At 33.2% G+C, this 23,310-nt stretch overlaps 3 protein-coding genes across 4 annotated transcripts; 2 read left to right on the forward strand and 1 right to left on the reverse strand.

Moving 5' to 3' along the window:
- The first annotated feature begins 584 nt into the window (after positions 1 to 584).
- Positions 585 to 10,574, forward strand: LOC140051452 (transmembrane prolyl 4-hydroxylase-like). Its single transcript, XM_072096672.1, has 8 exons — positions 585 to 733; positions 1,962 to 2,043; positions 5,532 to 5,979; positions 6,516 to 6,573; positions 7,228 to 7,373; positions 8,952 to 9,042; positions 9,410 to 9,530; positions 9,824 to 10,574. Exons 1-8 carry the CDS (start codon positions 596 to 598, stop codon positions 10,093 to 10,095), a joined length of 1,356 nt encoding a protein of 451 aa, XP_071952773.1. The 5' UTR covers positions 585 to 595; the 3' UTR covers positions 10,096 to 10,574.
- A 1,412-nt stretch (positions 10,575 to 11,986) lies between these two features.
- LOC140051851 (transmembrane prolyl 4-hydroxylase-like) lies at positions 11,987 to 16,889 on the forward strand. The gene is made up of 8 exons (XM_072097177.1): positions 11,987 to 12,106; positions 12,337 to 12,418; positions 12,965 to 13,409; positions 13,816 to 13,873; positions 14,183 to 14,325; positions 15,351 to 15,463; positions 15,579 to 15,671; positions 15,954 to 16,889. The coding sequence occupies exons 1-8, from the start codon at positions 11,987 to 11,989 to the stop codon at positions 16,274 to 16,276; spliced, it is 1,377 nt and encodes a 458-aa protein (XP_071953278.1). The 3' UTR covers positions 16,277 to 16,889.
- A 1,172-nt stretch (positions 16,890 to 18,061) lies between these two features.
- LOC140051935 (peroxiredoxin-like 2C) lies at positions 18,062 to 23,266 on the reverse strand. Of its 2 annotated transcripts, none has more exons than XM_072097286.1 (7): positions 22,980 to 23,266; positions 21,829 to 21,865; positions 21,613 to 21,644; positions 21,078 to 21,131; positions 20,422 to 20,524; positions 19,341 to 19,463; positions 18,062 to 18,705 (listed from the first exon to the last, which is right to left on the reverse strand). In XM_072097286.1, exons 1-7 carry the CDS (start codon positions 23,181 to 23,183, stop codon positions 18,578 to 18,580), a joined length of 681 nt encoding a protein of 226 aa, XP_071953387.1. In that variant the 5' UTR covers positions 23,184 to 23,266; the 3' UTR covers positions 18,062 to 18,577. The 2 variants fall into 2 exon arrangements, with proteins under 2 accessions (XP_071953387.1, XP_071953388.1); XM_072097287.1 differs by having other exon boundaries at positions 22,989 to 23,245.
- Between the last annotated feature and the right edge of the window lie 44 nt (positions 23,267 to 23,310).

The raw sequence follows: 23,310 nt of genomic DNA on the forward strand, positions 1-23,310 counted from the left end.
CAAAGGCAAATTACTGAAAAATGACAATGCTGTGGGAATCAGTGGCTGGATCTCAATGGAGATACAAAAAAAAAAGCGAAAAGCTAAATCAAAACGATAAAGTAAACAGCCAGAAAAGGTAGCAGAGCTTTCGGACAACACTAGCTATATATATATGTGTGTATATATTTACATCACCGTGAACATATTTGTTGGTTTGTTGTCGAACTCGAGTGAACGAAGGAACGAACGAAAAGACGAACGAACGAAAAGACGAACAAACAAAAAGACGAACGAACGAAAAGACGAACGAACGAAAAGACGAACGAACGAAAAGACGAACAAACGAATGAAAAAACACTAATACTGTATTGAATCAACTATAGTGAAAAATACTTGTTTGATTATGATGCCTTATTATTATTATCGTGTCGTAATACCCGCTACTACACGCCGTAAAAAATGCGTTATTGTTGTGATTAATGTAGTATTGTTGTAGTAAAAAACGCCATATGGTTTTATCTCACGTCACATATTGATATTGACAAAATAAATGAACTAAAGGTGCTGTAACGAATATAATTTGTAGACCTCTAACAGTGGAAATCACGTTCGAATGGTTAACACACTCGTTATGGAACTCTTGCTATTTCTGATAATTTTATCGTCTGGTTTAAGTCAAACTGTTCCTGATATTACGACGAATGATATTAATACCGATGATTTAAAGTTAGCAAGATTAGATCCAGTAGCCGTAAGTATTAATTAGCGGTTTCTGATAATTTTATTTGTTCCTACCCTGGTTGACAGTAATGGTTCGTCGCGTTCTGACCAGGGACAGTGCAGTACTGTTTTAAAATCTGTTTTACCATTGTATTTGTATTTATTCGCATCTGTTTTTCCCGTTTGGTTCTTGGATGTATAATTATTACCGTATTTAAATACTTTTATTTATTTGTTCTTTATACTGGGTTGCCTCTTCAGTCTCAGACTGTTCTCCCAGTAATTCAGCTTCGGCTGCGACAGTGAATAAAAAACTTGAAACTTGAACTTGAAGGAACAACATTTTTATAAATACAGTATGATGCACAAACCAAGTAACCATAACCGTTTTGTGAAATCTTTTGAAACATCTCTACATCGTATGTATCCCCACCATAGCCCCCATCAACGGGGTCCCCAAACCAAAGTTTGCAATGACTATTATTAATGGCAATCCCTTCAGTTTGCTGACCATCTCAAACCGATCTAGCATAACTAGCACCAAAGGTAGTTAAAATGTGTCCAAAATACTGAGATAACACCTCTCTGTTATTGTTAATAAACAATATCATTCAAATTAATCAATTACGTGTACGTGTCCTTTTTCATCATATGAGACAATGTAAACAGTCAACAGATTTAACTGTTCTCAATCAATCGTTCAACAATATATGCCAACGAGACATAACTTGGTAACTATGTTTTATATGGGTGTAATGAAATAAAATGTTCAGTATCAATTCTCGTACAAATAACGCCATGGTTGGCTATGTTTAGTGTGTAACTGTTCGGCCATTTTGAAATCCAAAATGGCCGCTTTTCCTTGTTGGCCATCCTTCTATTTTATGTTTTTTTACCCTAATGAATAATGGTGCCAAGTTTCAGAATGTTATCATAATTTGTAGGATTGGTTCACTTAACAGGCCTACTATTGATAAAAACACCACACAGTCCTAAGTCATGACAGATAACTAAATATGTAAATGGTCTCAAATTCATATCCGAAATGCTGTATGGATTATTCCGAACCTTTTAGTGGAAGTATTTGGCCATCTTCGTAATTAAAGTACCAGGGTTATTTTGCACTTGGGTAAAGTAAGGTTTGGCTGAAAATTCGCCATATTGGTAATTGTTTTATTTCTGTAACACTGGTGGTCTAAAAAGTTATTTTGCAAATTTGTTTTACTATTCTTTCTGCAAAATCAAATATTGTTTTATAGGTTGGCCATGAGCAGACACTACAACTGAAAACTGGTAAAACGGTAACTATAAAGACGGCGGCCGTACATCCTCCACTTTTTGGTATGTAACGCTGTCACTGAACAAAATATATAAATATGCAAATTAGCTTTAAAATCCATAGTTTCTCCTAAACTAATAATGCATTCATTACAATGTTTGTGGCAAACCTTATATTTGCATACCCAATGAACACATTGAAAGCATTTTCAGTGATCAAATACCATGTATAACATGTGAATATGTAATTAAACTCACGCGTGATTTTTGTCCAAAATAAACATTTTTTCTGGAAATGTTGGTTTACATAACCGGCTACCCTTTCTATTATTTTTATGCACCACGAACATTATCACCAGATCACTAATGATGCGATTTTATTTGTAAATTGCATTATTTATAATTGACTGAACTGTATGTGCAATTTTAGAGATTTTATACATATTGTGTACTATATACTTCAACCTGTCACCTGTGTAACTAACTGAGTCCTCATGATTCTCACAGGTTGCAGTACATTCTAATTTTACTTGTGACAGTCATTACATGCAGTAGATCATTTTAGAAGAAATGATATTTCATTGTATTTAATAGTGATTAAAAAGAAAATTAAAAACAAAAATTGAAAAAAGGTGTAATAGCCTAATACTTTAATAACATGTGTTTTTTCTCGAATTCTAAAAGATTCAAAGTTGCACAGAAAATGGATTGAACTTCTGTATACATAATTTCATGTACTAGATGGTACGCTCGCTTCGCTCGCGTACCATCTAGGTCGTGCCCACAGATGGTTCTCGAATACATAATAATTTCAGCGTTAAAAAACTGGCGATTTCAAATGTATGTACAATAATACATGTCGTTTACAGGAAAGAATAAATAGACAATGATTTATGTACTCAACTAAAATTAGCACCCTGAGAATTACTTCCGAAAGAGAAACTTGTCACAAAATGAGACCAATTGTTTAAGTCAAATTTAAACAAACTTAATTTGTGTTTTGTATGTAACATTAGGGGTGAGGGATGGGGAAGAGGATGGGTGCAAAGAGGAACAATTTTTAAATATATTAAATATATTCTTTATCCATTTAGTAACGAAATATTAATTGTTTTCATGTTTTACAAATAATATACCACTAAACACAGTAAAACATTGCTATGTAATACTTTGTTGAAACTATCACCGTCCTAGTCGATTGAAATAGTACAGTACATGTAACGATACATCACTACGACGTGTATGTTTATATAATGTAAAACAATTTGTGAAAACCACCTCCATTCGAGGAAAATCATAAATTCGATTTAATCGTCAATAAATATTAAATTATCTAACTCAACTTAATTAGTAGGCCTAATGGTTTTCAATTGTTTCTTAGAGCCAATTCATACTTAAGTTGGTTCTTACCCTACCCACCAAAGTTGTTCTGCGTTTAGGGGATGTGATGCACCGTAGGCCTATCCTGTACTGGCTTTACAACGCTACTCGTGCCAGTGAGGGAAGGGTGATGATGTGGGTGGTTTGTTTAAATGCAATAATAAAGATGTTTACATAATATACTGCGACTGAAAACGCTAGCTCATTATCCGTTTAAAAAAAATTATATCCAACCTCTGCAGCACAGATTGAAAAAAAAAATGGATCAAATTTCTGTTATGAGTATACAGTACTTGCCTTTACGACGCCTGAGGAAATAGACACTTGTGGAACAGAGATTGGAATGTTCCATTCATCGCAAATCAATACATTTGTATAAACGTATATTAAATCTATCAAAATAGTATTTTTTAAAGAAAAGCGGCCTGTCTTCATCATTATGATGCTGTACTCGAGCTGTTCAACCGGTTTTCAGCCATTAAAAACAATTATCGTAGGAGGAGATAGGAAAATGCGAAGCATCCTCGTATTATTGTCTGTGGGTATTTTTCAAGACGAACATCCATTAGACAGTGTATACCACGATCGAAAAACACCCCTATTTGGGGCAAATCGTTGAACCTAAATTCGTTTTAATTGTCAATAACTAATTATCTAACTCAATTTAATTAGTAAACAGGGTTACATCAGGTGGTTAAAATCAGTACCGAGATTCTAACCAACTTTATATACCATCGAGTAAACATTCTAGAAATAACGCGCGATTTACCGAATTTTGCCCTTACGTAAATTTATATATAGATACTTTTACGTATGTTAACTTGTTATCATTATAATGTTTTTTTCACTCCATTTGAAAACCGACGGTTTTCCGACGGCATTATTATGTGCGACATGTGGTATAGGTTTTTTTTTTTTTTAACTTACATTTATTTTTTAGAATATTGTTATATGGACTTTGTTCTGAAATAAAAGTGAATTGAATTGAATTAACCATGTAAGTGTTTTTTAAAGTACAGGTAATGTACTGATTTGGTAAGTTTCAAACTAGACTGTACCCTGGTCTTCTTCTTTGCCATTATGAGATTGAGAACTACGGACATGTATTGCATCAATACAAAGAAAGAAATGCCACAAAAACAGAATCCTCTGGTAAGGAACTGACTTTTAACACAGGCATAACCATCATAAGATACTAATGCAATGCAAGATCATTAAAAATAAGGTCTTTGTCAATAAACATTGCATCGCATTTTTGAAATTTCTTATGACTATAGTCAATAAATAGCAATCACACTCACCCAACAATATTAAGCGATCTTTTCTATTTCAAGATTTCCTTTTAAAATATATTAGTCAGAATGATTTGTTATTAATTGTGAAAATGACAACAAAAAATGATCTTGGAAAATCTATACCCTATAACACAGTTCAAAATCTGCTAGCTGCCAAGATTGCTCACAAATAATTACAGAAAATACAAACCTTTATATGCCTTTATCCAGAAGGTAAACTCCCAAAAAAAGGTTGATTTTTTAAACAAAAATCACTAAAGTGTGACCTAAATTGCGTTTTCACATGTTATACATGGTATTTGATCACTGAAAATGCTTTCAATGTGTTCATTGGGTATGAAAACATAATTGTAATAAATGGATTATTAATATTATTAGTTTAGGAGTGGAAGCCGTTATACATGGTATGTGATTACTGAAAATGCTTTTAATGTGTTTATTGGGTATGAAAACATAGGGGTTGCCACAAATATTATTGTAATGGGTTATTCGTTTAGGAGATTTCGCGAAAATATAGGTTTTATAGCTAATTTGCATATTTACGCTCATTTGCATATGAAGGCGGTGGATGACAAAGGGTTGATTTGTTGTACGTGATCAGAACAACATATACATTCATTTAAAACTGAAAAACCTTTGCCTACCATTTTGTTCCGGTCATAAGATTCAGTAGCCTATTTACAATAATAAAAATACTTTTTGTCTGTTTTTTTATGTATCTATGTAAAGCGCCTCTGAACATGTTTTTCATGAAACGGGCGCTATATACAAAACCATAACTATAGATTGTAGATACCGGTAATCTAACCCGCGCATGATCATAATAAAATTGATTATGATAAGGCCTACAATATAGTCTACTTTTACTTTTATTAGAGATAGAAAACTTTCTTGATGATAGTGAATGTGAACATATAAAAAGCATTGCCGAGAAGAAGAATAAATGGAAAGAAAGCGTCACTCTACCAAAAGACAGTTTTCGAACTGGTAAAGAAGAGGGAACTCATAAATTGATTGATTTCCAAACAGCCGACAAGAACAAAGATAATTTTGTCGATTTCTTAGAATTTTGGTATGCAAGACCTCCTGTTCAGAACGCCATGATAACTATCGAGGATATTCCAGAATTTGTTCAATTATATAATTATGACGTAGATGGAGATGAGAAGTTGACAAAGGAAGAGTTTGATCAAATTGACGTTAAGTTAATTTATGAATGGACATATAAAAAGATGGAGCTGGATATGAAAAAACAAGGAAGAATTAGCAATCAAGTCTGGGTTACACATGAATCTGATCAGTTCTTAATTGAATTAAAAGAAAGGTAGGCCTAACGAATTCATTAAAACATGGAACTTTGTGCATTAACAGGGAACACCGAAACAAAACAAGATACAACACCAGAATATAAGACACTTCCTTAAAGGATAACTTTACCGAGAACCATATCTTGACAACGTATTAGGGATGTACATATGATTTCAGAACAATTGCGAGATTTACGATATCGCCGCACGCGCTCACCGTACAGCCGTCGCCGTAAATTGCTGTGACGTCGCAGGTGCATGGCAAAATCTACCTCTTAAGTTTCGATTGTTAACATATAAAGATATGTACCTGTCATTTAAATTGCTATTTTGACCTGCATTAGACTTAAATTTGCCCAAATGTTTAGTCTGTTATTTTGAAGAAACACTTCAAAACGTAAATCTCGCACTTGTTCTGAAATCATATGTACATCCCTAAGACGTGGTCAAAATATGATCCTCGGTAAAGTTGTCCTTTAAGACATCGACCACCCAAATAAGGAAATCATTTCCATTTAACGATAATATCTCTATATAATGTTGTTTTATCTAGAGTGGCTTCATTAACAGGCTTGCCACTGCGGCTAATCAACGCAGCTGAACCGATGCAGGTATTTATTGACACTTTGATATTAGAGAACGTTCGATATGCGTGACAACAGACTTAATAATTAAGCATTACGTCATTTATCTATTAGTCGTCGTCCGCTCTGAAAACTTGATTTTGAGAAAGTTTAAAATTAGACTTGCCCCAAGTCTGTATTCATTGTCTTTTTTATTTATTTTTTTTTTAAATTTCGATTTCAAGCCAAGTAGTATACGTATGAAACGCCATATGTGCCAAAATAGAAGACAAAACTCCGTCTGGAACCCAGACTAGTTTAAAATTTAAATAATAACAAGTTCGTCACATGGACCTAAGAAGCAATCACATTTCCACAAAATTATGCAAATGGCTCCATTATAACATCATAAGTCCTGGTCATCTAAATCAAAGGTTTTTTTCCTATACAAAATCAGTAGTATAGTTCTCTATCTTGTACATAATTCAAACATCCTGTTTTCTGGATCTCTTGTATAGATCTATATCTATATGAATATGCACACATACCTATATTCTACAATAATAATAATAATACAATAATTTTTTTATACTGAATAATTATATTTAAATCTTATGACAGATTCAATATATTCTCCAATGAAATGAATTATTGTTGATTTATAATATTTATGAACAATTATAAATTATCGAATTCATACAGGTTGTACATTATGGCGTTGGTGGCCATTATCATGCTCATTTTGATTCAGAGACCATTAACAAAGACCGGGGTTGCATACATACACGGCAGATTGATGGTGTAGAAGGACATGTTCCACTCGACTACAAAAAATACCGACTATGCAGGTATGACAAAATGAGTTAATAGTAAATAGGCGTGGCCTACATCCTTTTCGCTTTTGCCGATCTTTCTTTCTCTTTCTTTCTTTCGCCGATCTTTGCGTTGAAATACTTTACATACATCCCAATTAAATACATACTCAATATTATTTGATATGAATAAAATGTAATTTCAAACTTGACTTCCTCCAAATCTGTAGTTATTGTCTTTCAACGTTTTGATTTTTGTCTGAAAATGAGTATTATATTATACGTATGAAACGCCACATGTGCCAAAATATTTGTCTTTACTAATTACCGGCTACAACCTAGTCTATTTTTAAACGTACAAATGGAAGCAGTTCCTATCTATTGAAACGAATTACCTTATTTGCAGCTATTGTTTTTATTCACCGTTTCACTAAGTAACAATTAAACTAATTATTAATTTTATGTATAAAATAATATTTCTTGTACATTGTATTAACAATAATGTAATCACTTTTTTGGGGTGTCACGAAACCTAAGACCACGAAGCTAAGACCCCCTAAGACCTAAGATCACGAAAGCTAAGACCCAAGACATAAGATTACAAATATTTATCTTTCGCACCTGCCTTGTATTTTAACTCCCAACATTTATTCTGAATACCACACCTTAGAATTGGCACTTTCATGAAAAAGAATCACATAAAAAGTAACAAATACATTTTTAAATTGATGATTTTACAGACGTTTTTCTCGCACACAAAATGACTAGCCTCTACAGCACACTAGAAGTAGGCCTACCCCATGTTCAATGTTTTTGTTTCTATGGAACGTCAAAAGAGCAAAAATTATATAGAGGGCTGAAAACTCTGTGGAGTCCATCTACAGTGTGGATGGAACAATGTAAAATTAAAATTGTAATGATAATAGTATAATCATGCAAGTACGAAGAAATAAATACTGGCAAATAAATTTTAACTTAAAAATTATGATAAGTTTTTTTGTTTCGTTTTCTTTCTGTTTTTATACTTGTACTATTATTGTTGCTCTTTTGGCGCTCCATAGAAACAAAAACATTGAGCATGGGGAGCTCGCGAGGAGTTACATTACAGTATACAAAGAAACACGTCTGTAAAATCAGGATGGGAAAGGATTTATTTATTTGTTATTATGTGTTTCTCCTTCTGAAAGTACTTATAAGTCCTAATTTTAAAGTGTGGTATTCAGGATAAAGTTAGTCAACAAATTTGGAGTCAAAATACAAGAAAGGCAGGTGCGTAAGAAAAACATCCTCTGAACCAACACATTGGAGTAAATATATACCAACAAACAACCCGTCAAGTTTGTTTGTTGTAAAGAAAAAATATACATTTACTCAACGGGCGAAAATAATGTTAGTTTATCTATGTTTTGCGGTAGTATTAAATTATATTTATGGTAATAAATGAAACCTACTGTGTTTAAAATTATGTATGGATAAACAAGTATTGTTTTTAAGCTGTAGTATATCTTAGAATTTGTAATCTTAGGTCTTGGGTCTTAGCTTTCGTGATCTTAGGTCTTAGGGGGTCTTAGCTTTCGTGGTCTTAGGTTTCGTGACACCCCAATTTTTTGTCAGATATGCAACGCTAATGTATTACTTAGCTGACGTCGATGAAGGAGGCGAGACTGCATTTCCAATTGCCGATAATGCAACCACTTCTGAAGAAGTAAGATAGTATTACACACATTAAATAAATTGTATAATTAAACATTGTATATTATACCGTGGCACAGTACACGTCGAATATTAAACGTGCAATATCTGTATTTTAGTCTTTCGACAATAAAAGCTTTAGGCCAAGTATAAATTACGAATAATATAATCGTATTATTATCATTATTTATCACAATAGAACCTTCCTCTACAGCTGAGTATAACTCTTGATGATTTTAAAGTTGTATTCTTTTAAAGACATGATGTTCTTAAAACCCTCCACTTGACAGGAATCTCACTGTCCTAAACAACCCGTTTGCTTTACGTCCCAATATTTTACCCTGTTATTAATGATGAATTACTTTATACATTTACATTAGGTTCTATTTGCCGGAGGATATCTCGGGGATTTGAGCAACCACTGTAAAGACGCCAACTTGGTAGTAAAACCAAAAAAAGGCAAGGCTGTATTGTGGTATAACCACAAACTCAATGAAGACGGTAGGTAGCCACAACATTCATTATTTTGATAATACAATTTTATATTCCTTTTTTCATATATTTATATTTAATATAAATCCAAAGGAAAATGACTGAAAAAATGACAATGATGTGCGTATCAGTGGCCGGATCACAAACAAAAAGCGAAAAGCTAAATCAAAACGATAAAGTAAAACAGCCAGAAAAGTCAACAGGGCTTTTGGGCAACACTATCCCTTCAGCAGTGCTACATTTAATATCGGCCTAATATAGGAATTGATAATGTAAATGTACTGTACATTCATTTGTTGTAGGATGGATTGGTGACAAAGATGTGTATTCATTTCATGGAGGTTGTGACATAATAAAGGGCATTAAATGGATAGCCAATCACTGGCTCACAGTTGACACAGAAAAAGAACGACAAATTCGTTATATGGAGTTCTGGGAGAAATCTTACGGAGGGGTGGTGCCACAGCCGCCAGTAGAGCAGCAACAGGAGGGGCAACAACAACAAGATGAGCAGCAGCAAGAAGAAGAACAACAGCCAGGAACTGACACTCTGTTGCACCACGAGGAGCTTTAAGACAAAAAGGCGATATTAAAACTACACTCGAAAAAGAACGACAACAGGAAAATTTTAAACGACATCAAGAATTTCTTGAAAGACAGAAAGAAGAGTTAAACCCAGCCTCATTCAAAGAGGAACTTGTTTATCTTTATCAATGTTAACATAAATAATACATTTAACATGATAAAAAATATCTGCTGGATAAGAAAACTATTGTAAAATTAGTAAACCTAAATAAACCCGTAATAAACTTCCATTTTAACCATATGTGTCTCAGTATTTAAGCCTTAAACTTCTTTGCAGACGGCGAGAATCGTATATCAGGGAAGATTAAATTAAATTAATCATGCATAACAAAGAGTAACTAACGCCATCATACTAGAAACGCCGTAGAGGGCAGTATAAAGATTACTTTCCACGTCACGTCGACACTTGCAGCTGATAAACAAAATATAATAAAAGTTACTACTCCTTTGTGCAGTTTTATTCAAGAGTACGGAAGCATTAGGAAACAGTTATCATGCGGTAGCTTACCGTATAGTTTACTACGGCTGAAAAATGGGTATTTGGAAACTCGGACTGGGCATGCGCAAAAACCAAATCGCGTCTGGGAAGAGAGAGTCTATGAAAACTTGCTGATAAATATTGAGATGCATGTAAACGGTAGTTATCGTGAGATCGCCGGCGTTTTTTAAAACTATTTCTTGTTTAAATTACTACTAATACTACTACTACTAACTACTACTACTCACTACTACTACTACTACAACTTAATACTACTACTACTACTACTACTACTACTGCTACTTACTACTACTACTACTACTACTACTACTACTACTACTACTACTACTACTACTACTACTACTACTGCTACTTACTACTATTTACTACTACTACTACTACTACTACTACTACAACTTAATACTACTACTGCTACTAGTACTACTACTACTACTACTACTACTACTACTACAACAACTACAACAACTTAATAATACTACTACTACTACTTACTACTACTACTACTACTACTACTACTACAGCTACAACTTAATACTACTACTACTACTACTACTTACTACTACTATTGCTACTACTACTACTACTACTACTACTACTACTGCTGCTGCTACTTAATACTACTACTACTACTACTACAACTACTACTACTACTACTACTTACTACTACTACTACTACTACTACTACTACTACTACAACAACTTAATACTACTACTACTTACTACTACTACTACTACTACTACTACTAATACTACTACTACTACTACTACTACTACTACTACTACTACTACTACTACTTACTGCTACTACTACTACAACTTAATACTACTACTACTACTACTACTACTACTACTACTGCTACTTACTACTACTACTACTACTACTACTACTACTACTACTACTACAATTTACTACTACTACTACTACTACTACTACTACTACTACTACTACTACTACTACAACTTAATACTACTACTACTTACTACTACTACTACTACTACTACTACTACTACTGCTACTACTACTACAACAACTTACTACTACTACTACTATACTAGTAGTGTAAACACGTTGAAACAAGTTCCGTGAGCCTATTAGATATATTTTCAACCCGATTATTTTACGTTATCATGTCTAACGACAATAAACATCACCTTTACTATAACCTTTCTCTTATAAATTACGGTTTATGGCTCCTCCTGATACCGAGAATCGCCAATAGATAAACAAGCTCTTTATCAAATTCAATCAGGTGGTTCTTCCACTTAGTTGACTCAATAAAATATATACAAACATCGACATATGTTCAGCAAGAAATCAGTTGTCAAATCCCGTACAAACGTCGATAACGGTCTTTACAATAGTTTTTCTAAAATGTTAGCCATGCATTTGCTACTTTTGTTCCTACTGCTACCATTTGTCTCAAGTCAAATTGACACGGAATATTTTAGTAACGAAAAGACAGAAGAAGATCTGAAATTAACAATGATAGATCCTATAGCGGTAAGTAGAAGTGTTTTTTATTTATAGTTAGTTATCGTTGGTTCTTTCATTTACGCGAATGTTCGTTCGCAAAAAACCATAACGTTTCAACACCTGTGATATGAGCAATACGAGCTAAATATTTATTAAACTATGGCCCTCTGTTTGATATTTGTAACAAACTTACATGCATAGAGTGCTTCTCATGGTATATGCCTACATTATAGAAATACCGATATTTTACTTTCTAGGTGGGCCATGAACGAACATTCTACCTTGATACCGGTAGATCATTGAATTTAAAAACGTTAGCTGTGCACCCGCCTATATTTGGTAAGCGTGATATATTATTTATTTGTAAAACATTAAATTGGTAGATTGAATAATAAACATAAAGGCTAGGCAATGTAAATGTAAAAACGCCTATATTTGGTACGTGTTATATTGTTTTGTTGTAGAACATTAAATTAGTAGATTGAATAGTAAACAAGGCTAGTCAATGAAAACGTACTTTAATATTTCATTATATCTGTTTATGTTTACCATTATCATTTGCATAAAAAGAAATACTAAAAAAATAGAGGACTACAGGTGTATGCAAAAAATCCTTTAGGCCTATAGACGTCACATTTTAGGCCCAAACCCAGCCTCTGACGTCATAACCATTGCCCGATAATATAACTATATACATTAATTTGATAGTCGTCTATCACCAAGTGATAGAAAGTGACTGGAAATTAATGACAGTAAACGTTTACGACGAAGAGCCCGGAACATTTAGCTTGATATATAAACAAGCCATTACACCACAGGGGTGTTCATGGTATGGTTAAAATGGATAACTACCGGTACCGGTAATTCATGTTGTTTTATTGACAGCCATTGACGACTTCCTTACCGAAGCCGAATGTGAATATATCGTAAATCTAGCAGTTAATACCTCAAACTGGAAAGAAAGTGCAACAATACCTAAAGATACGTTTACACTGGGTGCAAAGGAAGGTGAACGTCAATTCGATTTCAAAACAACTGATACAAATGACGATGATTTAGTTGATTTCATGGAACTTTGGGCCGTAATGCCCCCTATACAAAACTACATGATAACAATAGAAGATATTCCTGAATTTGTTCAATTACATAATTATGACGTCGATGGAGATGAGACATTGACAAGAGAAGAGTTTGATCAAATTGACGTAAAGTTAGCATATGAATGGATGATAAAGAAAGGGGAAAATAATCACCGAAATACAGTTAGAAAAAGCAAGCAAGTTTGGCTTAATCCCGAAACGGACACAGTGTTAAGCTTACTGACAGAAAGGTACCTAATTTATATAGAAATACCATAGGCAGGTCCAAAGTTTGGGCATCCTGAATTTTAAAAAAGCACAATGCAAAAGATATATATATATTAAATTCAGCACTTTATTTTACAAATTTTAGGCTCTCGCCGAAGACCCACCCGCCCACCACCCCGGGCCATAAATCAGAATCAATGATCCCTCTGAGTACACACGTCACAACATTATTATAATACTACACAAACTAATTATAAAATAACCCACTCCATTTTTGGTACCAGGTTATACGAATTTCGGAAATTGACAGTTTAAGTTTAATAATGAAAAGGAATGATGATGAAATACATTTCTAATTATTTTGTTTTTGTTCTCTTTGAAATAATGAATACAACATGATTTCTTGTATTTTTTTTGTTTTTTTGGCAGGATTACTTCTGTGACAGGTATCCCAAAGAGGATAATTGATTCAAGTAAAGAGTTTCAAGTAAGAATACTGTATTTTCATCATCAAATCCCTTTTTTGAGGACTTAGATGCTTGTTGAGATAAATCCTATATAAGCACCCGATTCTGAGCTGTCACTAAAGTAATAAATAAAATTTGTCAAATTACACAAAAAAGTAATATAATTCAAATGAACACATTCAGATTTGCATAGTGTTTGCACAGGGTAAATTTCAACAAATTCAGTCCTTCTATAATATGGACCAAAATAGGAACTTGTTCATTAACATGATACGATGAAATAGCCCTCTTCTCGACGATACTAAATAGTGTTATTATTTACTTTATAGATTGTTCATTACGATATCGGAGGGCACTATCATGCGCACTATGATTCTACTTTTGTTGATGAGCGTTCGTGTATACACACACGTGAAATTGACGGAGTAGATCACGATCAACCAGACGACTTTACAAAGTATCGCATTTGCAGGTATATTCTTAAGCTCTGTCTACACTATCAAACTTTATGCGAAAAAAAATGTGATGTGCCCATACACACTACCATATTTTGGCATATCACTACGATATTTGGGCACATTTTTATGTCAAACTATAGTTTGATAATGTAGACAGTGCTTCACACTGAGATTCTCCTGGATTACTCACGGTGGTGGTTTTTAAGGAGGAAAGTATCCTATACCCTAGTCATAGTCAATAGAAAGTTTCTATTAACTATGCCCTAGAGTACATCACTCAGTAACATTTAACACCGGACTCGGGCTTGAACAGTTAGATTAAAAATATATTGTCCCCCTGAAAACATTAATTTGTAAAAATGTGTTTGTTGAATAGATCATTTTAATGGCACGTTGTCTGTCATACCATAAAGTTATTTCTCCATGGTCAGTTTTTACATTTTCATTTTATAAGTGAAATAACTTCAAAATATAACTACAAAATGGCTTATGCAAAATCTGATTCATATTAATATTCATTTTTCATGTTTTTTGTAAATGCATTATTACATCTTTAAAGCCTGATTTGTATAAATAGGGCTATTATTCAAAATAAAAACGCACAATTTTCTTATGAATAAATATACTTTACAAGATTACAAGAGACGTATTTTCTGTTGAATTAAACACATTATTGAACTACAAACTGATATCCAGTAAATATTACTGTAATGAACAAAATGTTATTCTAACATCTGTTGATTATTATTTAGCATTGAATGAAGTAAAAGGTTGTAAAAGAACGATATCATTGTAAATAACGATAAAATACTGCTGTCGGAATATTTTGCAATCTGCCAACGTGGCAGGAGCCCGTATGTTTGTGAAAGCAAAGTAAATAAAAGAAGCTAAAATAAATTAATTGTTTTAGGTACCTTAGAACACCTAAGTGGATGTATTCGGGAAAGGGGTGTTTATTTATGAAATCATATACTATATTATATTATGAATATGAAATTTGAATTTAAACAAACTTTTTCATATTCTTCATTCATTTCAGATATGCAACGATTATGTATTACTTAAATGATGTTGATGAAGGAGGGGATACAGCGTTTCCAGTTGCTGATAATGAAACGTTTTCCTGTGAAGTAAGTACCGTATTTTACTACAGTACAGAATGATCCATTTCTGTTCAATATAACGCGAATGGTATAAAATATATCACATTGCTACATTACCGAATTATTATTTTTACAGGCTTTAAATTCAGGAGGTCGTATTGTAGATTTGAGCCATCATTGCAAAGACGCTAATTTGCTGGTAAAGCCATCAAAGGGGAAGGTTGTATTCTGGTATAATCACGAAACCAGTGAGGATGGTGAGTGTATAGTATAGTCTGATTATGGGAAACTAATTTAAATTCACACCATTGATGATACTAACAATGGTTAGAACTGAAAGAAACCTAATTGGCATCTCTTTAGTTATCAAAACACCAGAGTTTAAATTATTTTCTAGCAAAGTAAGTTCAACAGCTAAAACACTTAATAGTAATAATTTAGGTTAAGCAAATGGAATTAGAAATTCTAGAAACTACCGTACTGTCTTTTTATTTAAAAAGGATACGGCCTATAGCAATAATCACTATATTTAATTTTAGGTTGGCTTGGTAGTCAAGATCCTTATTCCTTGCATGGTGGCTGTGATATTGTAAAAGGAACTAAATGGATTGCTAATCATTTTGTGACAGTGGACAGCGACAAAGAACGACAGCTTCGTTCTATGGACATCTCGGAGGAAAAAAAGAAAAGTAAAAACACAGCAGGAGTAACAGAAGAAAGCACAAAACACGAAGAAATAAATGAACACCAACACCAAATAATGACAACTAATAAACAACTGGAAGAAAAAGATATAAACGAAGAAATCAATCAAGAGAAATTGTATTACAGTGCCCACAGCAAGAAAAACATCAAAATATAGAGACCGGGAAAAATACACAACACAAGGAAACAAATGGAAACAAGCAATGGTTGGAATTGGATGAAGACAATATCAGTAAGAAACAACAACAACACACAGAGAAACCCATAATTGAGGAAACTCCAAAAGACAAAATCGTGCAATACCAACAACGATCGTTTCAACAGCAGGAAATAAAGAAAGACATTTCTAATCAACAACAAATAATACGGATACCAAACCAGGGCAATCAAGACATATTCCGACAACCATACAATGATAATTATAATGCAGATATTGAAACGAAAGAGGAACTATAGATCCTGTTACATTTATTTACCGGTGTCCTCTGCTCGAATCAGATCGACTTCCATGAATTTCTATTCTCTCCTCTGTTGCGCCAGCCTCACACATTTCTCATAACTGTCCATTCGTTTATATGTTGTTGGTCCATGTTAGTCGCAGCCTAACTTTGGCCTTTTTTTTTATCATGTTTTCAATTCTCCCTCCTTCAGTAATGCTTCTTTCCCTACAAGATACAGTAATGATGACAACACCAACAAACATTATAAACTATCATAAAATGTGTAAAACTCGTTATTACTGGGGAAATATGTAGACATATCGTTATTCTTCATTAAATAAATGTTTTAAGTATTATTAAGAAGCTAATTACTGTTTTTTTCTCTTGTGTGGTAAACAACCACTCTTAATTAATTTCTAAGAATAAATACATATAAAATAAGATATTTCGTCAATAAATTAATGTAGGGGTTTAGTCTCAGAGAAGAGCGAAATTGTAATTCCCTGGGATAGGTGATAGTTACGTTTTTACTTTTCTTACGTTTCGAATCCTGGTAGAATACGGTATTAGTTGAGCCAGATAACTTATATTTTTCTTAATTTTTGGTGTCGTCGGTCATCACCTGGACCTAGTATTTTGTAAACGAACACGATGCCTTATTACCTTATTATGAAATTATCCAATATCAGGATTTATCGTATTTAGGTTTACTTTACTGGCCTTTGACACAAATACTTTTTTTAAATGATGTTATATGACATAATATACTGTGTATGCAACTGTGTAGCCAGATATTGCAAACGTAAAATGGTATAATATGTAAGCCTAGCACAGGCCTACAAATGTATCATATAAATAATTTCATAAAATATACAGTATAAGAACATACGAATAATTCAACATCTGTTTACAGAATTTAGTACCGGTATAATATAATGGAAACAAATTAATTAATTTAATTATATCTTTTCAAGATCATATACATATTGTAGTAATTCACAATGGTTTTGAAATAGACATTAGTAATGGAGTTGTTAGTTGTGTCTTTCCTGGTTTCATTTATTTCATGTGCAATTGGTACAAATCCAAACTACAAGAAGACCTTTCATTAACAAGAATAGATCTTATATCGGCAAGTAGGTGGTAGATATAAGAAGATGATGAAGAAGTTGAGAAATGGTATCAAGAGTTATCTAAGAACTTTGGACTGGTTGATAGCCTAAAAGAAGTGAAAGACATGTATGGATAACATATAACAAGTGATGATGATGACAATGATGATGATAATGATTTCTTTCTTTTCTTCCTTACTTAAATTTTGAAAATAAACATCACTTCATGATATTGAAATTTCATTATATTTTCCAAACTTGCCTAAAATTTAACCAAAATAAAGGGTGCATAATTTAAATATATAAAAGCTATTTCAGCTATGTGAAAGAAATGAGCATTAGAACATTAGTAAAATATAAATTGAAAACAAACAAAAATATCATGTCAAATATATACAAATTTAATATACGAAACAAGCATCTTATATATTATGTAAATATTACAAATACTGTATAACATTAAATAAATAAGGTGCATAATAATAATTTTTAATAACAAATAGTTACGCATTATGTAATATACGCATACATTTTATCTTATCTTATTTGAAAGCCTTTTGGGCATAATATTTATGAATCAGACCTTTACACTGTATTCATTTATTTCATTAGTATATAACATAGCAAGACACCTATACCACTAGGATATCTTATTATCATATCTCACAATATACATATATTTATTTTGCCAAATCACTTGTTGTATACATAGTCAACAAGTTTACACAACTTTTTTTTTAAATCAATCTTGGAAGAATTAATATACAGTAAATTCTCTTAAGTACAAGAAACATCTGAAATCATTCAAAAACATTTTTTTTTCTTACAATACATTCTGAAACCCAGACCTTATAAATACATTTTTAACATTAACCTTATGTAAGACGTCCGATTAAGATATGCAAATTAAACATCAAATATGCGAGGATCTTTTGGATATGATACTTGTTGAACACCTGCAACAGCTAGCAGTTGGTTGATTGGTCGATGATCTTGGTCAGCTTTATCACGATGCATAAAATGCACTTGGTCTCCTACAAAAATATTAAAATTTCAATATCAATATTAAAAAAAATTATACTTTTTCAACTAACTGAAAAAGAAATGATTCATAAATTGGGTAAATGTAAGGTTTTATGAAAGTATGTCCAAAATATAGAGGGCGTTACAACATTTGAAATATACATTAGGCCATAGAGGGCGCTATTAAAAAAAACTGAAGATATTGGTAACTATAAATAGTAACATGGGTATGTCAGGCATGCGGTTAAAGCCGAAAATGCAGTGCCAACTTATTATGATTTATCAATTTATTATACAGAGCCTTGGTTGGTAGTAGAAAGTATAAATGTTTTTTTTTTCCAATAAAATTAGGAGAAATTGCATTTTCGTGTTCCATGATCATCGAGAGAGAGATTAGTCATGTATCTGTGGAACACATTCAACTTTCAGAGGAGGCATGTGTTAAGCTCTGTCTACACTATCAAACTAGTTTGATAAAAAGTGTGATGTTCCCAAATATGGTAGTGATATGCTTAAATATGGTAGTGATATGACATCATCATGTCCATATAAAGCTACATCACATTTCTTTGTCACATAACATTTGATAGTGTAGACAGAAACATCATTGCATACTGTTATTCCACAGTCCATTCATTCAACTTACCTGGACCTAAGATGAAGGAACCACCTTGTTGCTTTACATCACCCTGGAAATCACCTGTTTTGATTGCTTTCCATGTGCTTTTAAGGAGCCCACCAATGAGAGAGTGCTTTAAATGTTTGCTACCTGCACAATATAAAACAAGTTTCTTTATGGTTACATGATGAATCTGGTTTAAATTACATTAATTAAAAACATTAATTTAAAAAGTAATTTTAGATACATACACATACTGATGAATATATAATTTTAATGTCACATTTAAAACAAAATGTATATATTTGTTATCGTTTGCTTTGAATAAGAATGTGACACATGGAGGCTTACAGTAATTGTAGGTGAAACTTAGGCTTTTCTAAAAGAAGGCTAAATATATAATTTAGTCCAAACACATGACATAGAGCAGGAAGTTTTGTAGGTATGAAAGCGTCTTAAGCTCTGTCTACTACACTACAAAAACAATGTGGTGCCTCAAATATGGTAGTGATATGCCCAAATATGGTAGTGATCTTCATTTCTTGTCACATAAAGTTTGATAGTGTAGACAGAGCTTAATATTTTTACTTTCAGGAAGTTTTGTAGGTATGAAAGTGCTTTATGAATATCAGTGATTTTTGTTTAAAAACTGTGTTCTGGCACTACAACCTTTCATTTATATATGTAGACATGCAATATTGAATCCTAAACAAACAAATAAACTGTATAATACGGCTTTACCACGTTAAGTTAAGCAACGTTGGGCCTGGTTAGAGCTTGGATGGGAGACCATCTGGGAATAGCGGGTGCTGTATACGGAGCTGGGGTCCCGTTAGGCATTTGAAATCAGCACTGCTGACTCTTATGGCAGCCCCTGCATCTAGTATCTGCCTTAGACCTCTGGTCAAGGTGGGCACTGGACGAGAGAAGCCCTGATCAATGTCAGGACCAATCAAGGTGCTTTAAACAGTCCTGGCTTCGTTTGTATCAAACCTGTTAGTGGCGGTAATTATCGCTGTTGGTTTCGATTGAATAAAATAAAAAAATAAAAATAATGATAATTACTGTATAATTACTGTATACATAATTACTGTATAATGATAATTACCATTTCCGCAGTTTTGTATTTCTTTCATACCAAGTGTGTTGTAAACATCTCGCTCAATGTCACAGTACATCTCAAATGGATATTTAGTTTCTTCTTTATATTGCTGCAACGAAAAAAGTAAACAATTATTCTGTTTCATAACCCTTATTGCTGTGCACCAAAACATTTTCTTAAGAATTGTAAAAAAAAGAAAAAGAAGTTTGCACAAGGCAATTTAACAACAGGATGCTGGGCTCCGGAGATTAAAGGGTTTATCTGTGGCTGCTACATGATCAGAATTCCACTCCCCGCAGAGAATACAGTACTGTTGGTATTTGTCGCAGCCAGATCAAAGGACTGGTACAAGTTCCTATTTTGGCAAGGTGAGCTCAGTGTCCTGTTGTTAGACAGTTACCTTTGTCCACCCACGGAATTAAGAGTAAATTGCATGCAAAATAATCCATGTTGTTATGGATTAAACGACTGCAATGTGAGGTTCTGGTACAAGTACACTCAGTCTATTTTAAACAAGCTTAACCCATTTCTATATTCATTGGCCTGGCTGGTGCAAGTGTTTTTTTCAGACATTGAGATGTGATATTTCTATTAAAATTATCCTTTGTTTTGAATTAAATCTAACTCTATCTCTAACTACTGAACAACAAAACAAATCTTACCTTTATATATTTATGTGGTGCACAGCCAATTACGACAAGCCTAACATTTGCATCCTTTAAAACAAAACACAAGCATTACTACCAGGTGCAGGCCTGACCGTTATTTTACAGGCTACACTAGGTTCAGTACGAGAGTGAAATAGGCCCTTTCCTGTTCAATTTCTATCAGGAAATGATATTTAACAAGATGTATGACAATCATCACAAATCATTATCGTACACCACAACCTCAGTGAGGCTGTTTGTAATTTAAGCTGTAGTTGTGCTGCTGGGTAGGGGAGGGAGTACACAAAGTCTTCTTTCACCCATCCTAATGCTTTGTCTACACTGTCTAGTTTGATAAAAATTGTGATGTACCCAAATATGGTTGGTAGTGATATACCCAAATATGGTATTGATATGCCATCATCATGTCCATATATGGGCACCTCACATTTTTTGTCACAATAGTGTAGACAGAGCTTTGGGGCTTATTTTAAGGCTTTCACCAAAGAATCCCCTGGATAGCCAAAATTACTGTTATATTTTGCTTTACCTTTAAGTATGATTCTGGAATTTTTGCTAAATCTGTGAAAGATAAAAATAATATAGAAACAGTTAGTTGGTGAGTGACATATACCGTACCGTAAACGTAACTTGTTTAAGTCCAACTCGAAGCGTTAAAATAATTTGATTAGTTTGACATTGGGAAAATTTAAATTAAATAAACAACATAACAAAATGGAAATCTGAAAGTAGAAAATATACATACCTTCAACATAATCCCTTGAGATGAAACATAGAAAATGCTGAAATGAAAACATGATGCAGATGTTATGCGCGATTTGAACGATTTGCGCAATTTGAAATTGCGCAAAAAAAATCCTTGCGCAATTTGAATTGAAACATGTGTTTCAAATTGCGCAAGCAACGTATTAAATTGCGCAAGTAATCTGCAAACTGCGCAAGGTTTTTCGACAGATTGTGAAATCATGCACACCCATATTTATATAGTAATTTCTAAGAATGATTCAAAATTAAAGATAAATATCGCATTTCCTTATTTTAGTAGTGCAAATATTGTTATAAGTTAGCATACCGTCGAAGAACCGACGAAGGAAAACGAAGCGGTGGTGTTCCACCAGGCGGGCGCGGCGCGGGCGGCCGGCTATACTACTCTAGCCTAGCTAGGGTCTGGACTACTGATACTGACTAGGTTACATGGCCTAGCTTAAACTAATATTAAAAACTTAATTTTTACATTTATTTTGATTTATTTCAAGTTACAGTGATAATATTATTTAATTGTAATAATAAATGTTATGTATTTATTATACACATGTTATCTTCGCATTTATTATGTTTTATTTTGAGTTATTTAGTTTCCAATAAATTATTATAATACCGTTGTCTGGTAGAATTTTGTTGCGCAATTTGAAAATTTACAGTTCGTTTTCAAATTGCGCAAAGGTGTCATATTGCGCAAGAACTATCTTGCGCAATTTACAAATTGTGCAGCGCAATTTAAAATTGCGCAAAGATTTTCTTGCGCAATTTGAAATTGCGCAAGTTGATTGCGCAATTTGAAATTGCGCAAAAAAATCCTTGCGCAATTTTAAATTGCGCAAGAATTCTTTGCGCAATTTCAAATTGCGCAAGGATTTTTTTGCGCAATTTCAAATTGCGCAAATCGTTCAAATCGCGCATAACATAGATATTAGTCACAGTAAGTGTAATTCTATCATATATGATTATCTTCTGCTCGATTCAAATGCATTAAAAAATATAATAACAGACGAGAAATAAAATTTATTTTTCACCTGTAAGGCCTATTTCGTTTAATGTGCTGCTAGGCCCACTGAATTGAATCTCTTTCCCACGGTCAAAACGTTTCTGTGCCGACATACCTGAATTAGTACTTACGTAACTTACCCGAATGAAAATAACGATCACTTTATGCTTTTTATAAAGGTGATCAAAAGGTATCATATTGCCCTCTTCGTCCCACAGTGGTAATTTAGCAACATTCTCAAAGTCAAAAGAATTCTCAACTGTTTCTAAAATAGGAACGTATGCTGTATCTTGTTGCACTTGTTGTGGCTTAACTCCTCGATCCATGGAAGCCATGTTTAAAATTAGGAATCGATGCTAAGTTCGGTGCTTTGTGAATGGTTGCTGGGAGATAAGGACGCTCTGTTGTTTACTGAGGGTTTACTACACAATTGAGAATAATCCATTGTAAAATAGGGGTGTT

The sequence above is a fragment of the Antedon mediterranea genome, chromosome 6 (assembly GCF_964355755.1).
Source record: "Antedon mediterranea chromosome 6, ecAntMedi1.1, whole genome shotgun sequence".
NCBI classification, from domain to species: Eukaryota; Metazoa; Echinodermata; class Crinoidea; order Comatulida; family Antedonidae; genus Antedon; species Antedon mediterranea.